Source organism: Momordica charantia (genome assembly GCF_013281855.1).
Source record: "Momordica charantia cultivar OHB3-1 chromosome 6 unlocalized genomic scaffold, Mcharantia_2.0 BLBB01000006.1, whole genome shotgun sequence".
In the NCBI taxonomy this organism is placed as follows: domain Eukaryota; kingdom Viridiplantae; phylum Streptophyta; class Magnoliopsida; order Cucurbitales; family Cucurbitaceae; genus Momordica; species Momordica charantia.
This window is the reverse complement of record NW_028275164.1, coordinates 30,021,295-30,045,247: the sequence shown is the minus strand read 5'-3', so window position 1 is coordinate 30,045,247 and position 23,953 is coordinate 30,021,295. Positions and strand designations below refer to the sequence as shown.

General features: G+C 29.3%; 2 protein-coding genes and 1 long non-coding RNA gene across 4 annotated transcripts; 1 reads left to right on the top strand and 2 right to left on the bottom strand.

The window, feature by feature from the left end:
* The first annotated feature begins 412 nt into the window (after positions 1–412).
* Positions 413–7,290, top strand: LOC148211063 (uncharacterized). The gene is made up of 2 exons (XR_015791725.1): positions 413–459; positions 4,833–7,290. It is a non-coding gene; the product is annotated as an uncharacterized LOC148211063 (long non-coding RNA).
* LOC111025962 (Copper transport protein family) lies at positions 7,018–8,001 on the bottom strand. Its single transcript, XM_022303905.2, has 3 exons — positions 7,851–8,001; positions 7,623–7,701; positions 7,018–7,427 (listed from the first exon to the last, which is right to left on the bottom strand). The coding sequence occupies exons 1-3, from the start codon at positions 7,857–7,859 to the stop codon at positions 7,198–7,200; spliced, it is 318 nt and encodes a 105-aa protein (XP_022159597.1). The 5' UTR covers positions 7,860–8,001; the 3' UTR covers positions 7,018–7,197.
* Positions 8,002–15,724: 7,723 nt separating this feature from the next.
* On the bottom strand, positions 15,725–16,898 carry LOC111025923 (Heavy metal transport/detoxification superfamily protein). 2 transcript variants are annotated; one of them, XM_022303843.2, is made up of 3 exons: positions 16,761–16,898; positions 16,579–16,657; positions 15,725–16,266 (listed from the first exon to the last, which is right to left on the bottom strand). In XM_022303843.2, exons 1-3 carry the CDS (start codon positions 16,764–16,766, stop codon positions 15,929–15,931), a joined length of 423 nt encoding a protein of 140 aa, XP_022159535.1. In that variant the 5' UTR covers positions 16,767–16,898; the 3' UTR covers positions 15,725–15,928. The 2 variants fall into 2 exon arrangements, with proteins under 2 accessions (XP_022159535.1, XP_022159537.1); XM_022303845.2 differs by having other exon boundaries at positions 16,765–16,876.
* Between the last annotated feature and the right edge of the window lie 7,055 nt (positions 16,899–23,953).

Genomic DNA, 23,953 nt, shown 5'->3' with positions numbered 1-23,953 from the left:
TTTTTAAGTTCGAGTGTTTAATTTTTACACTAGGGAGTATTAGAATGTAATTTTTTTTAAAAAAAAAAATTGCTGTGGAGTTTTGTTAAAAGTTTGGGGGTACAATTGTTACAACTATCATATACTCCCTTCACTCCTTCAGTGATTTGTGTAATTTATCCAATAAATCAACGGCTATATTTATTATTTAAATTTTTAAAAATTTGTGATCATTTTATTTTCGAGGTGGTGTCATTACTTTACACGTGTCCATTAAGGTAAGCCAAGATAGCCGAAAGGTGTCGTCCAGATATTACACTAAGAAATAACAACCATTTGCATGTGTCACAAGTGTTCTCCTCTGTTTTTTAATATCTTAAGTTTCTCCCATATTTATATTAAACATGCCAATGAGAAAAACTACGAAAATATGGTCCGAAAGAAGATGGTCTTTAGTTCGAGTCTTCCAGAGTTAGAGAGGTACCTTTTTTCTTTCTTTCTTTCTTTCTTTCTTTTTTTGGGTGTTGCGAACATAAATTCTTAATTACATTTTATTACGTAATTATCATTTAATGTCAAATTTATGGTGGTAAAGTAGTTATATTTTGTGACGTCTCGTCACTTTATTAGAAATTTTGAATTACAAAAAATAGTTCAAGTATGTGCATTTATTTGAAAGTTTATATTTTATTACTTAAATCGTTATCCGTTTGCTCTGTAGGGTCTCTAAGAGGTTTTTTGAAATTTTTATTTGGAATTGTTCTCGTGATATACAATTTTGATTGACTCCTAAATTAATTAGAACTTTGAATCAAAACTTTGTAAGTTAAATGATATTCTTTCTTACTAACAAGATTAACAACCTCCCATTTTCGTAGTTGTGTATTTTATTAGTAATTTTGATTTTATTAAATTCCTAAATGATTCATTAAGAGTTTCATTTGTTATATTATACCGTCTTTTTAAGTTTTTAGAGATATATATTTTTAATTTATGGATCATCAATTTCTTTAATAATATTAAAGAACCAATAATTGATCAGGATAATGGTTTTCTAGAGGAAGTTTCATTATAATTTCTTCTTGGAGATACTGGTTAATGACCAGTCGAAAAGCTATGCTAATTATCGGTTAGCTAGGCTTAGCAAGAAGTTTCATTATAATTTCTTGAGTTTCAAAATTTTGATCTCTGAGGAAGATTTGAATGGAGTTAATAAATTCATATTAATTTTAAATTCATTTTCAATGTCTCAAATACTGTTTCATTTGTAATGGGACAATTAGGAGCAATGTATTCCTACAATTTTTTTTTTCATTTATCAAAAAACCTCTTTTTTTTTTCTTTTAATGTTTAGAAGTTTTAAATTTTCTATAAGATGGGATATGTAGTTTTGTTGATTTTGATTGTACGGTTTTTACCATATTTTATACGGTCAATTGTAAATTTTGATCGGGCAAAATAACATGAACCTTCATATCCATTTTTTAAAACTTGTCTATTTTTTAAAAGTATCTTTTATTGTCATTGGAAATATGAAAATTGTAATGTTTCTTTATTGAACAAAATGATTATAGTAAAGAAAAAACTTTGGAATATAGAAGTTCAAGCTATTGTTTTTTTTTTTTTTTTCATTCGAAATATGAAAATTGTAACGTTTCTTTATTAAACAGAAAAACCTTGGAATATAGAAGTTCAAGCATAGATGCTAAAAACATAAAACAACATGAACTTTGGATAATCTCATAATATCCAAATCTCATAATAAAAGAAAAATATATCTACCCTTGTTCATATTGGAAGGTCAAATATATTACCATGTAAAATTTGTTTCCACATTCTCCCCTTTTCTGTGAGGAAAGTTTTATAGAGGTCAATTAAGTGCTTAGACGTACGACAGTACTTAGATGTATGATAGGTGCGAGAGTCGAATGACCATTATTGAAAATATTTTATGTTCAACAATTTTAGAACTTTTGGTGGAGTTTTTTTTCGATCATTTCGTGTGGTTTTATAGATATTTGAATGATTATGATGATATTATTTCTTATTCTATTGCGGTCACAACCTCGACCACGATGGTTAGAAATTACAATATTCATTTTGAGAAATTGTGTTGTTCCAGTTGGTTGAGATTCATGGTTTTTCATCGATAACTCATTATTTTCTTCCGCTATGAAGAGACATGATATAAATTTAAAATATATTTTTTTAAACAGTTCTCGTTGTTGCAAAAACATATTCGAGACATGAAAAGTAGAAAATGTATTCTCTAACATATTTCCATCAATAACTTTTTTTTCTGTATAACCACAATTTTGAATTTATTTTGAATAATGTGAAGAATTATTTTAAATAATGTGAAGTTATAATTACTTAATGATTTAAAATCTTACAATCTTAAAATCCAATAATCACTTACTGTTTTTTTTTAAACGGTTTTCTTGATATTGTTGTTGCTGCAAAATCTAAGTTGGTAAGACTAATCAGTTGCTTTACATTATCTAAAATTAATTAAAAATTTGTAATTATTATGCAAAAGAAAAAAGAAAAATTACTTATGGGGATATGTTAGAGAAGATATTTTCTACTTTTCATCTCTCGAATATGCTTTTGCAACAATAATATCGGGAGAACTGTTTAAAAAAGTACTGTGAATTTATATCATGTCTTCTCGTGGTTGAACAAAATAATGAGCTATTGATGAAAAATCATGAATCTTGACCCGTTGGAGCAATACCATTCTCTAAAACGAATCCTATAATTTCTAACGATCATGGTCGAGATCGTGACCATGGTAGAGGAAGAAATAATTATTCATTTCGTGGTGGTCATCATAATCATTCAAATTTCAAGAAAACCGCATGAAATGATGATCACAAACGAAAAGCTCCACAAGATAAGAGTTCTAAAAGTGTTGAACATATATAACCATATGGACATTCGGCTCTCGCACATGTCGTACGTCTAAGCACTTAGTTGACCTCTATCAAGCTTTCCTGAAGGAAAAAAATGGGGAAAATTATGTGGAAGCAAACTTTACATACCAAGATGATGATATATTTGAGACCCTTCCAATATGACACATTTGGATCGGTGACAAACTTCTTTGAATGTCTTGAAGAGAAAGTCGACACAATTGAAGAAGTAGCAAGTATTTTTTTTTAATTATTATCACAATATACAAAGTTGATGCTGTTTTATGTTTTAGCCTCTATCTTTCATGTTTTTAAGGAGTTTGAACTTTTATATTCCAAGTTTTTTTTCTTTATAGTAATCATTTTGTTTAATTAAGAAATATGTACCGTTTTCATATTTTGGATGACAAAAAATGAGTAATGAAGATCTATATCTGGCGATAGTGCAAATACGCACACAATCCTTAAAAGTAAATACAATATCAAGTTTTGTAAACTCAATTGAAGATTTTTTAAAAGCAAATGTTATTTTGCTTTGAGGAATAAAATTTACAATTGGTAGTGCATTTTTCTTTAGTCAATCAAAGAGAAATCTACTGAGTTATAAAGATATAAGATATACGTTGTGAAATAAAGAAAAAAAAGAGAGAGATATACATTGTAATGGTCATCATATGGAGACTAATAATAAGATGAAAGACTAATAATAAGAATAATATCGAGTATCTTTATATTATATCTATTGTCTCACATGGAAAATGTAGACTAGAAATGTCGTTTGTTTTATCGTCTAGATTATATTATACTTATACTAGTAATTGAAACATATGCAACAATAAACCTGAAGTTCGTGAATCCAGATTTATTTTCTATTTGATATATGATCGATTGGGTCATCCTAAATCTTTAATGATGAGAATAATTATTAAGAATTCACATGAACATCCATGAAAGAACTTGAAGATTCTTTAATCTAATGAATGTGTTGCTTGCTCTCAAGGTAAATTAACTATTAGACCATCACTAGTCACTAGCTAAAGTGGGGATTGAATCGCTTGCATTTACATGTATTAGGTCAGCAACCTATCATAAGTATTCTCATTACAATACCATTAGTTTATAACCAAGAGCTAAATATTTATCATCTACGAAATTTTTTTTTGATGTGCAGTATATGTTTCAATTGCTTCACTACAACGTACTAAATAGGCCCTCAAAAGAAGTTAAAGGAAAAAAATATTAATTTTTAAATATTAAGAAAAATATATGTTCCTCGAAATAATATTAATTGAGTATTAAAGCTTATATTAGGAATAAATGCTCTAATATTATGAATATTTAATATTACACAATAAAAGATGACTCTAACATAGTTCAACGGGTTAAGGTACATATCTGACCAAAATTGAATCATTATTCCACATATTATATTAAAATAAAAAATAATAAAAAAAAGAAAGAAAAACATAAAGGTTTATCAAACTCAATTTTTCCAATAATCAAATCTAAGTCTTCGAAGGAGTTTTTCTTTTCTTTTGGGGGTACGAATTTGAATTCACGACTTTATAGTTGGATACAGGTACCTTAACGTGCTGAGTAGTGCTGCAGTGGACTATTATTCAAATATTTCAATTTGATTAAATGATCCAAAATTTTCTTTAATGCTTGAAATTAAGATTCAAAATGTTAATTTAAAGTTTAACTATTCTTATAAATTATTAGAAGGAGCTTGTCAAGAATTTAGCTTGGATTAATTTAAAAAGAATAATATTTATTTGTATTTGATAAATATATATCTTCCGCTATAGCTCAGGTAATTGACATATACCTCTGTGTTGAGACTGAGAGGAGGGAAAGTAAGAATTTTGAACAACCAAAATCTACTTTATATTTATTATATATATATTTTTTATTATAATAATTATTTTTTTATCAAAGGGAAAATCTTTATGTTGGGTGTTCTTCTGTCGTGCGACCTGGTGGTTTATGTGCGATCTGTGGCCCATATATATATATATATATATATATAAAGTAACGTGTGAAAGAGATGGAGGAGAAGGCGTCAGCAACAACCACCAGTGTACCATAAATGGGTTGAAAGGGTTGCGTATGAAACATTACAAATCACAAATCATTGGCGATAGAGAATATAAAATAAGGAAATAAAATAGTTAAATTTCAATTTGGTCTAATTTTAAAAATTAAAGATTCAAAATTATTGAATTTGTTAATATCATATAGTCATGGTTAAATTTCAAGAGATATGTATATAGAGAGAATACAATTTCAAGGAGTATAGAGTGTAGCGTCTGATGAAATTGTTATAGGAAAAATGAGACTAAAAATAAAATAGAAAATACTTAGTTACCGATCAAATCTTGTCTTAACCACCATTAAAAACTTAACAACTTATTAATTTAAAAAAAAAATCTCTGCTTTCGCATTTCTCTATCGTAATTGTCAAATATTTTAATGATAGTGAGTGGTCCTCATCGATAAAAAGTCGAATATTTTTTAAATAAATAAAATTATGGTCATTTTTTAACCGTACAGAGATTAAAATGAACATTTTGAAAGACCAATATATTAAAATAAATCAATTGAAAGTACAAGTTTATTGGGAAGAGAACCAAAGTTGAAAATATAAAAATAAAAATAGTATTTCAAGTTAAAAAATATAAGAAAATAGATGGTAAACTAAAAAATATAAGACAATAGAAGATTTTTGGGTAGGAAAAGTCGAAAAGGTATAATATATGGATGACTTATCAGGTCTAATCATGAAGATAAAAAAAAAAAAAAAAACTCCATCCAAATTTGAAGGACTAAATTTTAAAATTAACTGATAAAAATATGATTACTTTATATATATATATATATGAAAATCAACGAAGATAACTCGATCTGTCGTGAATTCGAATTTCCATAGCGTAATACATGTATAATATGCAGCCAATGTTGGCCACATTGCCGTCGCTATCTGCATTGCTTTCCAGTTTCCACCAATTCTCATTCAGCTCTTTGCGTCGACAACGTGCACGTCCCACCACCAAAATTACATCCCATCTCGATAATAAACCAAAACCACTCACTTTTTTTCTTTCTTGTAAATGCATATTATTTATTAAGAAACAAAAACTCTTTAGTTTTTTTTTTTTAAGAGAGGAAAAAATAACCAATTCATTATATAAAAATGCTTTAAGATTTGTATAATTTAATTCTCACCCCCACCTCTTTATTTGAATTGCAATGCTCTAAAAACTTTCATTAGAGAAAGTATTGATATAATCAAAAATAAAATTCTTATCTAAATTTCTCCAAATTTGCCTTTTGAGACTACATATTTAATTCACAATCTTCTAATGCAAATCATGGTTAATACAATATTGTTATGACCAACCTAAGCCTAGCTCGATAAATTAAGGTATATATTCCCAATCAAAATATCACCCACCTTCACATGTTGTTGTGTTAAAAAAATGTACTAAGCTCAGTTAAGGCACATTTACTCCTCTTGAGGTTGAAGGTTCAAATTTCCACCTCATACATTTTTTATTATAATTTGTTAATAAACTAATTGTACAAGAAAGATTTTAAATATATATATATATACACTTTGAAGATTTGTGAGGGCTATTTTCAACATATTTTCCATATCTACCCTATGAAAAGTCCATGAGATAATTTGCCTTACAAGTTACAAAAAGAGACCTAAAAAAGTTGAAATTCATCCCAAATCTAACAAGGTAGATTGATTTTTTTTTCTTTTTGTAACATTATATTGCAAATAAGAAGTGATTTCGAATCTCCCACGATGTCTTAATCAATAATTCATACCCAGCATAATTCAAAAAATGCCCACAAAGTCCTTGGTCCCCTATAGATATATGGAAAAGGAGGTACATTGATGAATCATGACAAGTTCCCTCGCAATTTCTAGATTCCAATCTCCTTCAATAGCATTCTAAATAAAATGTAATTCTCTCCCAAACAAATTAGAAATATTCTTGATCTAATTAATAATTTCTTAACAGATTGACATGGAAATAAAGGTAAAAAGAGAAAAATAAAATTAGCAAAGAATAATGTAAATAATGGATATCTCTACAATGCAATTGAGAAATTAGAAAATAGAAAGGTTTTACTTTTTGCCATTATATTTTCATAAGAATTCTTAGATATTCGTAAAAAAAGAAAGAAAGAAGTTATTTAAATATATGAAATCAAAATTGAAAGAAGGGTAAAGGAATTGTACTTTTTTTACTTCCACTTTACTTTTACTTTTACTCTTTTTTTTTTTTTTTTACTTTTTCTCCTCTTTTTTATCCTCTTTCTTTTCCTCCTTCTTCTCCTCCTTCTTCTCTTCCTTCTTCTCTTCCTTCTTCTCCTCTTTCTTCTCCTCCTTTGCAGGTCCAACTGATATTATATCCACTTTACCTACTTTCTTCAGTTTCTTCACAATCGCCACCGCGTCCATCGATCCTATCACCGTCAGTTTCTGATCCTTCAGATCGGCGGCGATCGAATCAACGCCTATTGATCCAATCCAATCCAACCATCAGAAAATCAACAAAATAATTTCTAAGCATTTTTCCTCGATTCGAAACGCAATCAATTTCCTAATTCTTTCACTTCGATTCTTCTCCGAAAACAAACAGCAATTACAGATCCGAAATGTTGAAGAAATTTACGAAAGAAAACAGAGAATCGGTGAATCGGAATACGAACCGTAGATGTCGGCAGCGGCTTCGATTGCTTTCTGCTTCGTCTTGTCGTCAGTCATCGTCATCACCTTCAGCACCACTTTCTGCAACAAATCTCAACAGCAACAGGAAAATCCGATAGAGAGAGAGAGAGAGAGAGAGAGAGAGAGAGAGAGAGAATGAAATCTGATTAGAAAGTAAAGAAAATTAAAAGATGAACAAAACGAAGAGAAGTCGAAGAGAGAAGAAAAACCTGAGCCATTTTGGTGATGAGGAGAAACTGAGGGAAGAAACAGAGAAGCGTGAAAGAGAATGAAGTGGGAAAAAGGTTTTATAAAAAGGGTGAGGCGAAAGTCGCTGTCCAAAGCAGCGATTTCAATGGGTAAACGTAAAATACAAAAAAAAAAAGAACACAGAGAATTATTTATTTTTCTTTTTGAACAATGACCGCATTCGCATGTCATTGGTTTTTACAAGGCACGCACAACCAAAATATTTAAAACAAAATTCCGATTCCAAAACTTAAAAGAAAGTCAAATTTAATTTAGTCCAAATTCAACCCATTTATTATGATTTTGACAAGTTAGACTAAACTTTGCGTTGGAGAAATTTAAATAATGGTGGAGGTGGCAGCAAATTTATACTATATTTAGGAGTATTTATGACATAATATAATTGCTTTTATCGTCTCATCAAAACTATATAAAAAGTAATTTTAGAATAATACATTTTATGATGAAATACTTTTTTGAGTGTTCTTGACTAAGGTGTTTGACTAAAGTACTTTTATAGTAGTTTTTTCTTCACCATCTTTTACCAAAATGTTCGTGATCGAAATAAATTTTGCAAATAAATCATTAGCATAATCATATAAAATATTATGTACCGACTAAAAATTATTCATAATCAATTGATTATGGCATTGCTGAAGGGGACATCGCGTTCATCCTCTACATGTCAAGTTTGACTTTGTTGCCTCCAGACATTCACTCATTTAAACGTCACAACTCACAAAACATAGCAGGATGGTTTGATATCTTAGTTCTTGAAGTTTGATATTAACGCGTCTATCTGAACTTTGAAATTTGAATTAAGTTATCAAATCAACCCTAACAAAACTGTCTTACACTAAAACATTATATAGATCATGTTTATGCAAAGGGTTGCACAATGATGCTTACAAACCAAGCTAGAACCCGATCCCTGACTCAACCTGAACACAAGAGTGGACCTGCACAAGAGGGTAAACACTCCGACGCTCAAGTCAGTATATGTCGGGCTCAGTATTTAGTTCGAGGTGAGATTCGATACCTGAGCGTGAAATGAGGCCCTCTATTTATAGGTGGTGGATCCGACAGAGCTCACGACCGGCGGTTACATGTTTTTTCTCATGTCAGACCTGTCGGGTTCCGAGCAGATCGAACCCGAGTCAGGTCGAACTTTGGCATGCGTACTTAGCCTTTTTCCAATGGGTGATCCCGACCTCTTCGGCAGGTTCGAGGTGGATATGGAATTTTTTAATTCTTGGACACCTGTAAGCGTCCTCCACGTGTCCAAAGTTTTTTTACCCCCAAACAGATCAGATCGATGATGATTCATGAAGGTCATAAAATGGGATCGGAGTAGAATCAAGCAAGATAACAAGGCATAATAATTGCGGGCAATTTTGGGAGAGAGTTTGTGAATTTTAAATTCTTTTTTTAGTAAACTAATTGATGAATAACTTTAACTCAAAATTCAATCCCAACTTTCAATCTCTCATCATTGAACTTACCTGAGATTTGAACCAATCGGAAAACTGTATCTGTGTTCTCTTTATAAGTCGATATAAGTCAAGTGAACTTTCTGCTTGAGACTGAAGTAGTCTTAAGTGGTCTCTATTTTTGAGGGAGAAAAGATATTAATTGAATACATTACGGATTGGTAGAATATTATTTAAGACAGACATAACGTATCTGCTATAGGACTCTATCTCAATGCAATTGTTCAATTCGTTCTCAGCACCTGATAATGTTCTTAATGTTGATCCCTTAATAGTCGTGCGCTCTGTTTAAAAATATCAAATTCTCCATAAATCTCATTCCCAAGCATTGTATCATAGCTACGTTCATCCCTTTTAAATCTTATTTCAATTCCCATTAGATACATTGAGCATAAAGTCATCGCTTCAATATTCATTATGAATGTTTTTGCTATGGAACACTTTGGATGAGCTTTATTTCAAACGTAGTTTTCAAATCCCACCAACTTTGCTCAATAAGATACATCCAATTGTAACTAATGAGACCCACAACTTCTGCTTCGTAATTCGAGGGAATGGCAAGATGTACTATTACATCAAAAAATATTGGTCGAAATATTTTCTCCAACTTACAAAATAGGACTATAATATCCGCTTACAAATTAAACGATCTAAATCACTAATGCACATACATGTACTCGCAACTTTTCCATAAGTATGCTTGAGTACCAGTGAGAAGAATTTGGTGGAGTAAAATATGAGAATTGTGGGTTTTCAACCTCCCGTATTTTCGAAAAAAGGGAAAATTTTTAAAGAAAAATCATAAAAGATGTATACAATCACAAAATAATAAATACATGAACAAATGTGTAATATACACAAAGGAATGCTCCTTTCTCTACCATCCAAGGGATAAATGTCCCTAAATTGTCCTCAATTTTCTTTCTTTATCCAAAAAAAAAAAAAATAATGGAGGCACCGTTAGTAGCATCCATATTGAGGTCGACCTGAGTGAGAGGTTTTATGTACCTATGTGAGAGTTCAATATTCCACAAAGGTCACCACTACTCATCCTTGATCCTAAACCTAATAGTAAAGTCCGGGTATGAGACTTGTATGCATATGTCAAAATAAAATAAGGTCACATATAGAAAATAACACAAAAGATAGGAGTTGTCAAACTATCATTAAGGGTTTATGACGTAGAGTAGCCAACTTTTTCATGGACGACGAGACGTTCGACGAATTTTATTGAAAGATTCGAAAGAAAAAGTGAGAGAAAAAATAAACCGGGAAAAGGTTGTTATCTAAGAAATCAGAAAAAGAAAGAGAATGTGAAGTATTTCGTAATCAACCCTTCGTTAAAAGTAAAAGTGTCAGAAAAATTATAAACTTGAAAAGAGGCTAAAATTCCAATCTTAAAAATTTTGGGGTCAAAGACGCCAATTGCCCAAATAAAAGGTTATCAACCACTCGTTAATGGTTTGAATGGGTAAAACTTTTCAAGTGTAGAAGTAAAAAAAAAAAAAAACACACATGGTCAAAAGAAATTAACTACCCACTCAAAACCTCGCTGTACAGCTTTAGAAAAAATAAGAGCCTAATCTAGGATAATTCTTTCTTTCCTATGATTTCTATAGGGTTTGAAATTAAATTAGAGGTCGGTCACTTTTTGTCACATAAATTTTAGTAAATGCCATAATGAAATATTTTATCCTTACCAGTGGCGGCAATACTTACTAGATTTTTCGGCATTAAATATACTCTTCTTTTTTTTTATAGTCCAAAATGGATGTCGTGTGGCTTCGCTAGTTTTGATCCCTATAATCGGGGGTGTCGATGTTGCGGAACTCGTCTCTGAATAGAGGGGGTTGGGAAACGTCCCGACTACGCGCCCTACAGGGCCCGAACCAGGGTGGGGTATCCCTATTCAATCACAAACCCACTACGCCACCACGTGGTAACATTATTAAATCTACTTTTCATTATCACTATATTGTTTTCAGAAAAAAAAAATATCACATTATATTTTGTAATTATGTACCATCAAAGATTTAGATGTTGAGATCTCAATTTTATGAAAATATCGATATAATAAAATCTAAAGTTGAGAGATATTATTGAAAAAACAAATTAGAAAAACAAAAAATTCATATAAATTATTTAAATCAATAATAAATATTTTATCTTTTTAAATAAATATAATTTTTTTTTGTTATTAATCTTATGAGTATATTAATGATATTTTGTTGATATTTTCAAATATTTGTCGATTTTTTAAATCCATAAATATATGAAAGTGTCGATAAAAATTTAATAACCTGATACGACTCGTCATTTGTTATTTTCGATGCTAATGACAAATATAACACTGTTGGAAAAAAAAAAAGGTAAAAAGGTAAATATAACTTTAAAACGTAATATAATAATACATATGACAAAAAAGTATTAGAAACTTAATTTAAAATAGTATTTACCATTACATTTTTGTTCGTTAAAATATTATATGGGTCAAACGGATCCGCTGCCGATCTAGGGTAGTAATAGATGTCTTGTTGAACGTGGAATTGATTTGTTATTTTTTATTCACGGTGGATTTGAGAAATTTTATTATATGATTGATTTTTCAAAAATATTTTTTATATTATTAAATATGCTGACTTGGCATCAAAATAAGAATAAAATAACTTTATTCCTTTATTCTCTCTTTCCCCTCCTTTCATCTCTTGGTTCTCTCCTACAAGTTTCTCTCTCCCTCTGTTAGTCTATTCCTCCCCTGTTAAACAAAAGTAAATCTAGAGATTAAAGTTGTAATTTATTTTTCAACTCAAGTCTAACTTTCAATTAAAAGTTTGTGGGTTCGAACTCTCACCCCACATATTATTACACTAAAAAAACTTGTAATTTAAACCATTTTAAAAAAAGCAAACTCCACCTCAAAGCATTAAATTTCTATCGACATTTTCATTTATCTATAGGTTTGATATCAGCATGAGAGGTAAATCAACATTTTCATAGTATTACAAAAATCGATAAAATATTAAAATTATCAACAAAATATCATTAATATAGACATAATATTAATATTAATTATTTTAAACATATTTGGAAATGGTAAAAAATTTATTTGTTAATTTAAATATCTTTTACAAATTTTTTTTATACTCAATTTAGAAATATCCATCGACTGACAAATTTATTAATATTTTCATATACATTTGATTGAAATTTAAACTTCTATATTTCCATTAACGTCAACGGTTAAAAGGAACTACCTATCAAAATTTTCCTTTTAAAACGTTTTTCTTTTGAAAATCCGACTTCTGCTCTGTTGGCAATGGGGCCATTTCCGAACGCAATGGTGGATGGGTCAAAGGAGTGGCGCGGAAGGATAACTTTTTGTCTCTTGGCGACTTCCTTCAAAAAGTTAGTGGACACACTTTATCTACTCGCATATTCACAAAATATATAAAATATAATTAATATTACAAACAATAACTTTTGCCAATTTATGCAAAAAAAAAAAAAAAAACAACCTTTTTGCCAATAAGTTCAAATTTTTACTAACAATTAAATTTTATGAGTAGAAGTTCAAATTAAAAAAAAATGTAATTTATGCATCTCATATCATAAATAATTATAAAATGTGGAGCTGCTTGTAACTTGGTGCAAAATAGATCACAAGCACAACTTTAATTAGACCAATTATGTCAAAAATTATTCAATTAGTGGACAGGGAGTGGACGGTAACAATCCAACACACCTACAGAGAAGCAAACTCCTGTGCAGATTGGTTGACGAAGCACGCTTGCATTCATCCTATAGGCTTACATGTGTGTGACGAACCTCCTAGAGGTCTTCTGCATGTACTGATGGCAGATAGTGTAGGGGTCTCCATGGCCCGCCTTATTTCTTTTTAGTTTTTGTTTTTGGGCTTTTTGCCCCTTTGTGTAATAAGAATTTGATTTGTAAGTTCATATTTTAAAGTTATTTGAAAATTATTATGGCCCATTTGTATTGGGATTAGGGTGGGGTTCATGGTTTGATTTGTGTTAAATAATATTTTGCCAATTGCTTAGAACTTATGAAATACTTTGTCCTAATTGTAGCATAGCCACTAAATGATACACTTTGTCCTAATTGTAGCATAGCCACTAAATGATACACTTTGTCCAAGGTTAAGATGTGATATATTTTTTACCGGCGAAATTTACTTGATGGGCAAATATGTTTGAACTATAAATAAGTGAGGTACACCTATGATTGACTGCCAAAAATCTTGAACTTCAAGTGAGTGAGTTAAAGTGACCAAAACGAGCATAGTTCAACGGTAATTGGCATATACCTACAACTAAGAGGTTGTGAGTTCGATTCCCCACCTCTACTCGGTCACAGTTCCTCTTCATCAATTTGGTTTGGTTTTGGCTAATATACCAACGACAAAATCGATTACAACTCTTTTGGCCTAATGTTCAAACCATTCATTCATCATCGTAAAACCCAACTAATTATGTGTTACAAGGTGCTTCCATCGACTTAGGCCAAGGAGTGGCAACTCTAAAGCTAATCAAAATTAAATCTAAAGCTAAGTAATACTCACAAGTAAAAGGAGTTAACTAAAATGGGGCTAAAGTTAGACGTTGCGCTTCTGTTCTTACAAGACCAAAGAAGCCCAAAAACAAAGTCCAAAGTCCAAAATAATTAATTACAAGATAGAGCTCAAAGAGAGATTATTGGAAAATGTTATGTATATATATATTTTGAATAAAATACTAAAATATCCCACATATAATCGATCTAATGGTAGTAATGTAAGATTGTTTAACGTAACGTTCCTATTTCTTATTTACGTTTCTTCATTTTTAATAAATAAAAAATGACTCCAACATCCATGAATTCAACTATAATCCAACAATCTTTTTTTTTTATTTAAGCTTTGGAACAAATGAGAAGTGGAAACAAAAAATAAGAAACTTGGTAGGATTGTTTTCAAAATTTCTATACAATTTTGATAATGTTCCAAAAAAATGAAAAACAAAACACATAGTTAATTGCAAAATGTTTAGATTTTTAAAAAAAATTAAAAAAAAAAACAAAAACGTTACCAAACAAGCTCATAGTTGCTGCTCTATATTATTAAGTTTGATGCCTAGTTGGTCTTAAAAATAAGTGGTTATCGTGAGTCATATTATATACTTTTTTGGCGTTGAAGAATGTCGGTCTTAAAAATAAGTGATTGCGGTAGGTCATATTATATACTTTTTTAAAAAATTGAAAGCTGTACGACAAAATTCTAAAAGCTTAGGATAAAATTTTGAATTTTGAGAAAAAGAATTACATGATCTAAAAACAAATGATCAAACGGACAATATGAGATGGACGTTGCTCAGTGGTGGCGCCACCAGAAAATAGCTTTTAAAATAATGGATCATGGTGATGGTGGCATCACAATCATCGGTTCAGCCAACTTAAGCTTCATATCATCAAGATTCCTTCCCCTCATTACTTATTGTTTTCACTTTTGCACTCAAAACCTGGATTCATGCTTTCAACTTTAAACAATTTAGAAAAGCATGAGTTATAGACAATATCATATACGTGAGAGCAAAAGTTAGTGTTGAAAATGTAAACAAGGTCCTATATTAGGGTCGATATATTGGTATTAATTTAATTTTTGATATAAAACCAAAAGTAAAATCATAGCTTTACTATTTTTAATTAACAGTGTTACAGCTCAAGCATAACTCAATTGATTAGACACTTATTTTTTATCAAAAAGTCGTGAGTTCGAATATATATATATTTTTTATTACCCAGAAGTCAGTGACCTTTGGTTTTTTTACCTTATATTCTACACAAGAGGTTATTGAATATAGCCACCCAAGCTATCTTTTGAGGACAAAGATGATAATAATATTAAAATTAATTTAATAATTAATTCATAGGTGGGTGAGAAAAACTAAGTATCGCAACTTATTGCAAATAATAATCAATTTCTAATAATTTTGAATTCTGCGGCTTTTTATTATAGAATAATCATAATTAAGATTTATTTTAAGTTTTCCTATATTCACACTTTTTTCATATAAGACTTTTTTTTTACTTCTTTAATAAAGAACATAGTCTTCAGCTCCTCACAAATAGTTACAATAACTCACTAAATTTCATTAACAATTTTCGGGAATAATTTTTCATTTTCAACGAAAATCACAACTCGATTAATATTCTTTATCATATACGCTCCCAGATTCAATCGTTGGCACTTGATAGAAAACTTTCACCCATCTTTCTATATGTTTGTCGATTCAACATCGACATAAGGACGCATACACATTTTTATCCTAATAGAAACCTCGAGGAAATTAAAAAAAAAAAACACAGTAAGGTGGACCAAATTAATATTATAACAATAATTTTAAACTTATTTACAAAAGATGTTGGAAATTTAAAGGGAAAAAAAAATCCATTGACACAAAAATTCACATAAATCTGTGACTTAATCCAAAACCTTGAGCAAGAAAAGAAGTAATTAAGTAGAAGCGAGGAAGACGAAGAATGTGTAATAAAATTGGAAGAAATTAAAAAGTTAATTACATGATGGAGCAAGCATGGGGATTGTCGTCACTGAAGAGGGAAGCAATGGCGTGGTCGGACGACACAGCGACTGAGTAAAGAGAAGGAGTGTGGAAGAAAGTGAGAAGGCCGCCATTGTCGTTATTGCCACTACTGTAATTGTCGTAATAGTGGTTGACGACATAAGTTGGATACTTGTAAAATGACATGTAGTGATTGGAGTGTCCTGGAAATGGCCATGCCTCTGCTGCTTTCCCAGCTCTCTTTATTGCCTTCACCACTTTCTTCTCCTCCAATCCGTACCCTCTCACTGTTATTTTCTGCATCTCTATTTCCACTTCCACTTCATCCACTCCTGTCGTCGTGCAAATTTTTAATATACTTCTAACTTCCTCTATGCTATAGCAATTAAATTTATACAACGAAGTGTGTCACTAGCTATGAAAAGTTTAAGCATAGTTCGACTAATTAAAACACATGACTAGAAGATGAAAGGTCAGAATCTCCGCTCCAAATTTTGTACTAAAAAAAGTCACTTTTAATTTCACCATAAACAGAAATATCCTATTTTATTGAAGAAAACAGCCATATAGTGGTTGAAACAAAGAGTATATTTGACATTTGTAAGTTTTTGTTGTGAGATAATTTAGATATATTTATTTTGTACCTTTGAGCTTGAGAAGGGCCTTTTTCAACTTTGAAGCGCATCCCTCACAGTCAAGATTTGGAACTCTCACCTCCACCATCTATACAATGAGAGAGAGAGAAGAAGAAAATAAACAATAATAGAGAGTTGCAGAAACAGAAAGCATGGTCATTTCTTGTTCCACAGTGAGAGAGAGAACTTACAGACATTGTGGATGCCTTCTTCTTCTACCCTTAATGAACAAAATAGAGAGAGAGAAACAGAGTGTGGGAGAAAGGGGGAGGCAAGTCTAGTGTTTATAGCTAGAGTGTGTTAGGCCGATGTCTGCGTGGACAAGTATTTGAAAATATTTGTAGTAGATTAAAGAAAATATTCCGACAATTTTGTCATCACCATCCCTATTAAATGTTTGAGAGAGGAAAAAAAAAAAGTAAAAAGGAGACTTTTATAAAAATTAATAAATTATCAATTTTTTTAATGCGATCGATTTCGTTCTAACCTTTGTCAGAGTTTTTTTTTTCACAAAGGGATTTAGGAGCTAAATTGAATAGGGGATGTGGGACAAATGGACAGCAAGCAGGACTATACCCACCTTTTAAGAAATTTATTGAGAATAGAATTGCAAAGAAAATGATATAAAAAATGAAATTGTCATATTTTAAAAGAATAGAAATTAAAAGACGGCATTTCAAAATTACAAACACTAAAATGAATTAATATTAAGCTTGAATATTCCTTTGATCCTCGTACTCTCCGTTATGATTAATTTTGGTTTTTTGTACTTTCAAAACATCTATTTTAATCCATACTTTCAACTTTTATTGATTTTAACTTTTGTACTTCTTAAACGTTCGTTTACATTCCTATTTTTTTAAAAGTGACTATTTTTGTCTCTTGATTTTCGTTTTTATCTCATTTATTTTTATCCAAAATTTAACATGTCATTTCACACACTAAATTTATTTAAAAATAATCATTTTTTATGTATAGGAACAAAAATAAAAATTATAAAAAAAGTAATAGACATGAAAATAGATATTTTAAAAATACAACATGATGAATAGTATTTAGATGATTAAATATGCAGGAGCGTTGAGAAGTTAAATATACAAATATTATGAAAATTGAATTGAAAAGTTGGGAGATTTTCAAAATAAAAAGGGAGATGACAAGGGAGGAGCGTTGGGTTTCGAAAATAGAAGGCAGCCAAATCTCACGCGTGGACGGGCAGTGGGCAAATGGGCGGTGCGGTGGGAACATACGCCACGCTCTTCCTGGAAATCAGAAATCATTAACCACACACACAAAAAAAAAAAAAAAAAAAAACCCAACACATTAAAGACACAAATGATGACCAATTTAAAATATATTTGCTTTTTTTTTAAGCAAATTTAAAATATATTTGTCGAAGCATGCCCCATTTGCTTCCAAGTTTTATGCTATCCTATAGCTGCACACTGCACACTGATTTTATTTTTAAATCCCTCCATCCTCATTTTAATCATACAAACCTAATCCCACCAATTATGGATGGGAGTGGAGTGGAGGGGTTTAATTTAGGAGATCATGTCTTTTATTTTTTATATTTTCTTCAAAAGTGAGTCAGGAATCATTACTCTTATGGATGGACAAGACGGAGTCGATGAAGACTAGACAGAGTTTACCCTTAGTGATATAGTCGAAATAGTTCTAGACGCATAGATGTTACCAATATAGAATTTGTTGAGGACCTTTCAATCACTCAATCCAAAAGTTCAAGTTCATGGGTTAGGGAATGAAACAACCATACAAGAATTCGAACACATAACCTTTCAACTCTATGCAATCTTACTAAATTCGACTCAACATCATCTAAAACTAGTCTACTAATTTAAAACTTTAGAATGTGTATGATCGAAGTGTTAATAACAAGGGTATCCCAAGTATCACAATAGTATGATGTTGTTCGCTTTTGGCATATCCTTCACAGCTTTGTATTTTATTCCATCCAAAATGGTACATACTAATGTAGATAATTATCTTCTCTTATATATACTATGGATCACTTTCTTCCTAATTAATGTGAGACTTTATTTGTAAAATTTGAATATAACGATAAGAAATTTAAAAAAGTTACATCATCATCCCAGTCGAATGGTGGGTCTGCGGGAATCAAAATGATTATGTTATTAGCCTTCGTTTTTGTTTTTTTTTTTCTAATTTTGATTATTGATTTTTTAAAAAATTTAATAAAAACATGTAATAAATATAATAAATAGAAATTCACTCGTGAGTATCATTTGAAAACCTTTCTACGCTTCTTATTTTTTGTTTTCTTTTTTTTTTCAAACAACAAAAACCAGTAATTTTTTTTTCTAGTCCTCTATAATTTTAGATTAAAAAGTAAATTTTAAATTAAATATTCAATTTTGATGTTATACTTTTTATATATTTATATTTATTATGCATTTTAAAATAAAAATTATAATATAATATTTTTATCTCTGTTTTGAAAATAAATTATAAATAGAAAAAAAAATTTGATTTGATTGTTTCTAAATAGTTTTAAAAACATCTTTTAGAAATGAGAAAGGAACCATGAAAAAATTAAAGTTTTGAAATTTGAAATTAAAAAATAAAAATAAAATTTAATCAAACTTCAAAGATGAAAAATAGAATTTATTAGCAAAAGAAAAGGTACAATTACTCTTTATTATATTTTGTGCGTAAGATGAAATGAATTGTTCCCCTCGTGGGGGACACAACATCCATAATAATGACTTACTATGGTGGGAATTAATTATTACTCCATTTTCGAAATTGTACGGTCAATTTGAAAATTAATATTCAACATTTATGTTTTCAGAAAAGATAATTTGGAAAATTTTGTACTACTCAATAAGTGCAAGATTTTGTATATCTATGGTGTGTATAAAAAAAGGTACCATAGTTTCTCATTTTACCCATTAATTTTAAACAATCTTTTAATTTTAAACATTTTCTTTATTATTTTGGTGACAAATATTTTGTCATTTACACCCACTCGAAATCTCCTCAAATTCCAACAACTGTTGTCCGTTATTAATTCTCTCCCTTTCACTTTCTCAAAAAAAAATTGAGGGATTTCTTTTCCTAATATTACTAGTTTTAGAAAATATTTTCAAAAGAATAAAAGTATAGTTTTCAAAAAGAAAAATAATAATAAAATTATCAACTTATTTAAAAAGTAATGCTAAAAGAATAACCTTCGACGCTAGGTCGTCTCTCCAAGAAATGACTTACAACACATGGGCTTACGTAACAAGGGACCAGGTCCCTCTGAAATTTGAGTAGTAGACGGTGATCATTGATCGATCAGAGTCGATTTTTTGCCACAACCAACGTCGAACCGACCACATCGATTTTCAGAAAATGAAAACCAACTACTTTTATTTCCTTTGGCCGATTGATTTTTCAGTTTATTTATTTATTAATTATAGAAGTAGAACGATTAAAGAAAATAAATAAGAAGAACAGAAAAAGGTTAAGATATGTGAATAAATCTTAACTAGAAGAACAAATAAATGAATCGAAAAGGAGAAAAATCTTACATGATATCTAGCGTGAGTGGCAACAAGTCGAAAAATATGAGAGAAAAGTAGAATAGCAAGAATGAGAAGAGCAAAGAAGAAATAGAAAGGATTAAGAAAATGGAAGAAAGAAGAAAGCAGGATAGTAGAAAAAGAGAAGATTGAGAAAGAGGGGGAAAACTACTAGAAAGATAAAATAAAAAGACTATTAAAAACCAACCGATGACGGCTAATTTCAAGGTTGCAGTAATATACTGTGCAGACTGTCTGCACAGTATTTATATATATTTTTATTGAAATATTGAATCGTTCTTTTTTATTAATGAATCTTGGAAGACTGAAATTTTTATTAAACTAACCGATTAACATCAATTCAGTCGATTTTAGACAATCAAATTGATTTTTTTTTGAAGTGGTTTCCTCACTCCTAGTTACTATTAAAGAGCCAAGTATGTTCTTTGTTAAATGAGGTTTGACTCTACTCGTCCCGATACTAACTATCATTACTTGAAGTTTGGGTCTCGTATGAAACTTGCCAAGTACTTCAACGGAGTTTGGAAACTAACTTTTAGGATGAGTTAATTGTCTAGGTTAAAAGAAGTTTTTACATGTATTATGAATTATTCTCTGCATGTGTATCTCCAATTACCTCACTAATTGAATATCTTTAATATTCACTTATTCCCTATATTTTCTAAGAAAAAGAGGAAAGATATAAAAGGTAGGTGACGAGGGTATGTGTACATCGTAACATGGATTTTCACTCCATCATTAGTTTTCTTAATTCAATTGTTTATCTAAAGTTATTTATTTGATTATTGTGATTGATTTAAGTAAATTTTGTGTTATATCCATAGTTCTAGATATCCATGTCTCCATGGATTCGACATCGACAATCGACATTTTCATTAGAGTACAAAAAAGTCGACAAAATATAAAAAATTTCAACAAATGTCACTAAATATATACATAATATTAATATTAATTATTTTTAACAAATTTATAAATAGGAAAATGTTTATTTATTGATTTAAATATTTTCTACGATTTTTTAATTTTTCTAACTTTTACAGAAATATCCATCGACATCTACATTTTATCGATATTTCCATGAAATTGAGACCTTGACGTATTCATCAACTTCGACATTTAAAACCTTGGTTGTATCCCAAATAAAACTTGTTAATTATTTTAGGAAGGCAAATGACACAAATCACTATTCTAGTTGTTGTTACAATTGTACCCTTAAATTTTTTAAGATAAAACTTAAATAAAACCTCCCACTTTCATGAATAACAAAATTAGACCCCTCAACTTTTTCAATAGTAAAAATGAAATCCTTCAACTTTTATAAATGATAAAATTATACCCTTTAAATTTCTAATGACGATATTAAATCCTGAATTTTTTAGGATAAAAATCAAAGCTTCCAATCTTCCTAATAAATAAAAATTAGACCCCTAAATTTTTTCAATAGTAAAAATTAAACCTTTAACAAATTTCAATTTGTCTTTAGGAATTTGGTATCTAAAAGTCTGTCTGATGCTTAAATTTCTGCTCCAATTAATAAAATTCACCTCCTATTGTGTAGTTGAACCTTATTGAAATATTACTAACTATTTCAAGCAAGATGACGTTAAATAATAATCGTGCTAATTGGGATACAACTTAAAAACTTCTATTTTATTTTATTTTGTTTTGTTCTTGTTTGTAGGTGTCATTTTTAATGAATAAATGTGGAGATTAAAGCATAATCACATTTATAGCTACTTTTACCGATACTATAAACTATCCAATCCAAGTAGCTTGAGAATTAGAGAATTTTCTTTTACCATTCGCTTCTTTTGTGAGCATTTCATTTAGATATACGTTGAAGATAACATATGATTTCATTTAGATATACGTCGAGGACCACATATGATTTAGGAGTGGGGAAAAATTTTGTCAAACAACATCTTCGCATAAGATTATATCCGTCATTTCACACTTTAGATTCAATATGTCTGATTACCTTTTGAACACTTTAATATTTCATAAATATCTTTGAATGCTTTGTGAAATCTTGATGCATTTGAGTTTTAATACAAGAGGGATGAGCATGATTAATGTTTTTCTTTAAAAAATAATTATACGATGGTATCTCATTTGATTTGTTGACAATATATTAACTAAAATTGTGATGTCTTTTAACGGTACGTTGGAAGTGGAACTCTTTGATGTATGAGATATTGACTTCATGAGCCCTTTCCTCCATCATTTGGTAACTGCTATATACTTCTTATAGTTAAGTGTGTTTCGAAATAGATAAGAAATTGTAGCATCTCCTACAAATGACTCTAAGGTGGTAACAAAATTATGTACGTCTGTGTGAATATGAACAGAAAAGACTCATTCAGCGCTTAGAACTAATTCAATTCACCATTGAGAATGTCACCATATCAAATAGTATTTGAAAAAACTTGTGATTTACCTCTTGAGTTATAATATATAAAGCACAATGGACCTTGAAGAGGCTAAAATTCAATCTTACTGACCCAGAGATTCAAAATATAACCAAAAGAAGGTTTGAACTTGTATCAAGTGTGTCAATACACAAAGCTTTTGCCGCTATGTCATACCCTAATATATGTATTTAAACTTCTTTTTAAACCATAAAAGTTTATACATAAAGTTTGTTTAAAAAAAAAAGGTAAACGGGATCCTTTATAGGGAAAAAAAAATTAAACCTTTAATTTATTTTGAGTTTAAAATTCATTTTAAATTTTTTATTTAAAAAAAAATCTTATCTCTATAACCAAACTTATTTAAAAAATATTGCTCATTTTTTTTTAAAAACTGATTTGACAAATCTTTTATTTATTTTTTTCAAAGAAACTTATTTAAAAACAAACAAATGCTTTTATTTTAAAATTAAACTTTTTTTATTTACTTAAAAAAAAAATTGCAGTACTTTATTTGAAACACATTTTATTGTAAAAAAAAAGAAATTCTAAAACTTATTTAAAAAACTTAATTTAAAAGACTTATTTTCTTTTTAAAACTTTAATTGGTAATAAAAAACAACCTTTTATTTTGATTACCAAATTTGAAAACCAAAAAGTAAACAACACATTTTTAATTAAAAAGAATAACTAATTTTCAATAAAAAAACTCAAAATCTACTGCAATTTTTCAAAAGTAAAAGGTTATGAACTCTTCACAGATCTACTAAATTCCAAAAGAAAATCGTCCGTAAATCAACTTCAAAATCTTTAATATTTAACAAAATGAGATGAACTGGAGAAACGAAGAAAAAAAAAACTCTGCTTTCACACATTTTCTCCCTCTGCTATCTGTGCTTTTCTAATATATCCCCTTTAAATACACAATGCTCCAACGGTAACAATTAGATGGTTAGAGAAAAGAGGGGAAGGAAATGAATGAGAAGATGCCACGTGGCTTTAATGAGTAAAACCATTTGTTAAACTAAAATCTTTATTTAATTAAAACAAAATCTTTTTAAAATAAAATTATTTACTTAAAAACAAATCATTTTTATTTATCTATTTTTTAATTTTAATAGGAAAACAAAATCTAAAGAAAACCATTTTTTATTTTCTTATTAATAAAATTAAACATTTAAAAAAATCTAACCTTTTTAATTTAAGTTAATTTAAACTTTATATTAAAACTAATAATAAAATAAACTTATGTTATTTTTTAATTAAAATAAAATTTAATAAAGTAAAATACAATAATATAAATTAAAATTAAAAATAAGCCAACTAATAATAAAATAAACTTATGTTATTTTTTAGTTAAAATAAAATTTAATAAAGTAAAATACAATAATATAAATTAAAATTAAA

Excerpts from the sequence above, each read along its gene's own strand:
- LOC111025962 (XM_022303905.2), bottom strand. Across the intron at positions 7,428-7,622 it reads AGCCGCTGCCGACATCTACG|GCGTTGATTCGATCGCCGCC; the intron begins GTTCGTATTCCG and ends TTGGATCAATAG.
- LOC111025923 (XM_022303843.2), bottom strand. Across the intron at positions 16,267-16,578 it reads GGCCCTTCTCAAGCTCAAAG|GAGTGGATGAAGTGGAAGTG; the intron begins GTACAAAATAAA and ends GCACGACGACAG.